At 36.2% G+C, this 3,939-nt stretch overlaps 1 protein-coding gene across 7 annotated transcripts; it reads left to right on the top strand.

Annotated features, from left to right (window-relative positions):
- Positions 1 to 226: 226 nt before the first annotated feature.
- Positions 227 to 3,599, top strand: LOC118037022 (gluconokinase). 7 transcript variants are annotated; one of them, XM_035042901.2, is made up of 6 exons: positions 232 to 445; positions 548 to 565; positions 1,047 to 1,175; positions 1,288 to 1,330; positions 2,745 to 2,824; positions 2,970 to 3,599. In XM_035042901.2, the coding sequence occupies exons 3-6, from the start codon at positions 1,157 to 1,159 to the stop codon at positions 3,395 to 3,397; spliced, it is 570 nt and encodes a 189-aa protein (XP_034898792.1). In that variant the 5' UTR covers positions 232 to 445; positions 548 to 565; positions 1,047 to 1,156; the 3' UTR covers positions 3,398 to 3,599. The 7 variants fall into 7 exon arrangements, with proteins under 7 accessions (XP_073262863.1, XP_034898795.1, XP_034898792.1 ...); XM_073406762.1 differs by lacking the exon at positions 1,047 to 1,175 and having other exon boundaries at positions 227 to 445; XM_035042900.2 differs by lacking the exon at positions 548 to 565.
- Positions 3,600 to 3,939: the final 340 nt, after the last annotated feature.

Below are 3,939 nucleotides of genomic sequence, written 5' to 3'. Positions count from 1 at the left end.
CTCAACATATGTTACTTTGGGTTATATAACTCATTAATATTTAAATTCTAGTTTTTTTAAAAAAATTGTGAACCATACAAAACCTAAGTCCCAAGCGGCATGTGATGGTTATTTGTCTTCATTTATGCCGCAAATGTTTTTTCATAAATATATTAATTAATTTATACATGGATGAAGAACTTAAAATTTGTTGAGGGGAGAAGCTGGTAATTAAAAGAGAAAAAAGAAAGAGGAGTGACGGTTCTTTGATTTTGATAAGTCAAACTTAGGTCCAGCAAGCGAGTTGGACCTGGCAGTAGCCAAATGTGGTAGGGCAGCTGCAAAACGTTATTTAGCCAGGAGCTGCTGCCTGTGAAGGAATAATTTTGGTCATAGGTCTTGTCTGAAAAAAATATATAAAGCCAGCCGCAGGCAGATGCAAGCCTAAAAAGATCAGATCGTTTAGGTAATCTCTCTCCGTCTTCTATTTTTATCCTCAGTTGCTTTAGAAGGTCAAACTCATCTCTTTATATTTCTGACTTATATTGTTGAATGCCACTTTTAACAGAAATCAATTTGCTGTCAGGTAATGGTTATTTATGATTACATTTCGAACTTATTAATTATTTGAGGCTGTAGTGTATGTTGTTTATTTATGGTGCCCAAATTGCACCCTCAGCATGAATATATAAAATTGGTTTTGAACCATGGACTCTGGTCTTGTCAAACAAACATGAAATTTGAAGTTCACGGATGTTGTTGGCTCATCTCAAACCTTGAGTTTCTGTCAGATTTTGGAGATCGAGTATAATCAGGTTTAAACTAAGAACAGAGGCATCAATAGCATTCATTTTATATGTTTTCCAGATTGTGACCTTGCTTGATTTCCTTTCTTCAATTGAAATCTATCTCTCTGACCTGAATCTTAATCTTTATGTGCAACATCTAAATTCCCATAATCATGCGGACCATGGGTCAGTATTACATTGGGATTTTGTGCCTCAAATTATCGCAAGGTGTTTGGAATTCGATTGCCCTCTCATTTCTTTCATACTAATCTCCTGCAGTCACATTCGTTTATTCTTTGGTTGGGGTTAAAAGGAAACTTTTATTGGCGTTTGGAGCTGCATACTTTTGAGAACATTGAGATTACGCAAGTGTGTGTAATTAGCCAAATATGGCTTCTGATCTCCAAGGTCTCTATATTCAATGCTTCAAACATACTTAATCTTCTTTTCCTCTTTGTTGCAATTCTGGGATTGTTCTTTGTTAATATCCTGATAGTGTTCTTTTCTTTTGAGTTTATAGGTAAAGCGATTGTAATCATGGGTGTCAGTGGCGCTGGGAAATCGTAAGTTCTATCCTTATGTATCTTTTTGTTGTTATCAGTTCTAAGAAATCATAAAAGCTTTGAACCTCAACCACAATGTTTTTACGTTTCCCCTTCATCTTATCTCATACATCCTTGAATTAAAATCCTCAGTATTGTCTTGTCCACTGTTTCATTGCATCAACCTCAATCCTTGTGGGAAAAACAAGAAACAAAATGTCTAGGCTTCTAAGTTTTACAGTTTCTTCCCTTTTGTATCTGAGATAGCTACATGTAAAGTGATTCTTATTTCTTTATTTCCGTAATATCCTCAACAAAGCTAGCTGCCCACCCTTGAAGATTCATATCCATCTTTATTGTTCTCAAAGCATTATATAGTGGCTAATGTGTTTAAGGTCATCATTGCGGCTGTGATTGTGTTCCCAGTTATGTTTATGGTGTTCCTTTTTAAGGGAGAATTTGCTTAGAGCTATCAACAGTTCAAATACATAGTAGCTGAGTAAGAAAGCAAATGTTCAACAACAAAGAAATATTCTTAGACTCAGAACAGATTGTTTTGTAGGACCAGGCGGGATAACAAGTTTGGGATTAAGAGACTGTAAACCATAGGATAATTTAGAGTTTAAGATGAGAAAATAATGGACTACCAGTCTCACACCAGTAGGTTCAACTATTCAAGGAATCATTCCTTGTTAGAAAGCCTCACACTTTCAACAACATAAACCACACCGCTGAATTGTTTGTGACTTTATTGACTGCTGGAAAAAGAACATATAAAGCTAAAGTTGCCAATTACCTAACCTGTATAACGATAAATCATAACCACCCAAACGCATTAATACAGATCGTGCAAGTGGATGCAAATAAAATAAAGACTTTAAAAAACCATAAAATAGACTCACAAAATAATAAAATTTGGAAGCGGAGGCTGCTATTAAGAGTGCCTTGATAGAATAACGTGAACAGTAACAACCCACCACCAATTGACTCTAACTTAACTCCCAAGTAGAACCAGCTTCACCATTATCTCACCAATTCAACGATTGATGCTTATAAATCTGTCTCTTTTGATCTCTTCTGTAAAGCTTAAGCTGATTTCCATCATCTTTATTGGCTTGGTGAAACTAGATCTTGTCGAGTGATCAACTAGATATTGCTAGTACAAATCTGAATTTAACCATTCATTATTTCCCTGTCCATATCATATACTTTTGTTCCTTGTTCTCTTGCATTTTATATTCTTATCTACTTGGCATATATTTCATTTTCTTGATCATGTGCTGTATAGTGTAAGTTCGAACTCCCATACAAGTTGAAATCGCGAACTCTTGCTAAAACTAAAAATCCTCTGACTGGAAAAATGTCCCCTTCTCCCGTACTTAACCTGTGCTTCAAACCCCTTTATTTAACAAAAAAAACGTCTGTACTTCAACAGTACAATAGGTGAGCTTCTGGCCAAAGCTTTGGACTGTAGTTTTCTGGATGCTGATGATTTTCACCCTCAATCAAACAAAGGTACCTATAAACTAATTCGGTATTTTTAATATAACTACTCACTGCATTGTTGTTTGCTTTTAAAGTCTTCATGCATTTATTAAATTTCTTTACATTCTTGCGTCCTATCACTTACTCTTGCCCCCCCCCCCCCCCATCACTATAGACAAAATGCATCAAGGAATACCTCTAACAGAGGAAGACCGGATTCCATGGCTTGAAATCCTACAAGATGCTTTAAGGGAGAGCTTGATCAGTGGAAAAACTGTAGTGCTCAGCTGTTCTGCTCTGCAGAAACAATATCGAGAAATTTTAAGATCTGCAGACTGTAATTACCATCATGGAAGCTTTAACAGTGCAGTTAAGTTCGTGTTGCTGGATGCCAAGGCTGAGGTGCTTGCGGAGCGATTAGATAAAAGAGCTGCAGAAGGGAAGCATTTCATGCCGGCAAAGCTGTTGCAATCTCAGTTGGAGTTGCTTCAGATAGATGATTCTGAAGCAATATGTAAAGTTGATGCTACTCTAAATCCTCAAGCACTTGTAAATGCCATAAAAACTTTGATTTTCGGACCAAGAAAACCAATTGCATTATAAGTGCAGAGTGAATTCAAGATCAGCCACTTCAAACTTCCTTCGTGATAAGAAAAACCCAACTTGGTTCCACTAAAGTTCATGTGGCCGTACAGATTTGTAGATTTAATAATCCAAGGAATTGATTAGAAACTTCTAAGTTTTGTTATATTAAATCATTGACAAGCCACGGAACTGGCTCTGTGTCATTTGATCGTATTTTTTATGTTTCCAATCTGCTAATCCATGATTGATAAAACTGTTTAATAGCTTGCAAAGAGATGGTGAGATGATTTAAGATGAAATTGTGCACCTCATACGAAATTTTGAACAAAGAGCAAAGGAACAAGCCTATTGAATAGAAGCTGTTAGAAGCTGCCATGAGGCCACAGCTGTTTCCAACTCTATCTCAACAACGTTGTCGTGCCTACTTGGAAGACAGACGTGGGTTCGTTGTGCTTTTAACTTTGAATTGTCTATATTTCTCAAACCAGTACTTGGTCAAGGAATGTTTGATCTGGAAATATTAAAGAAAAAAAATTGATAGCTCTCGAATAAAAGTAAGG

Source organism: Populus alba, chromosome 19, assembly GCF_005239225.2.
Source record: "Populus alba chromosome 19, ASM523922v2, whole genome shotgun sequence".
In the NCBI taxonomy this organism is placed as follows: Eukaryota; Viridiplantae; Streptophyta; class Magnoliopsida; order Malpighiales; family Salicaceae; genus Populus; species Populus alba.
Note: the sequence above shows the minus strand (reverse complement) of the source record. Positions and strands in the feature narration are given on the sequence as shown.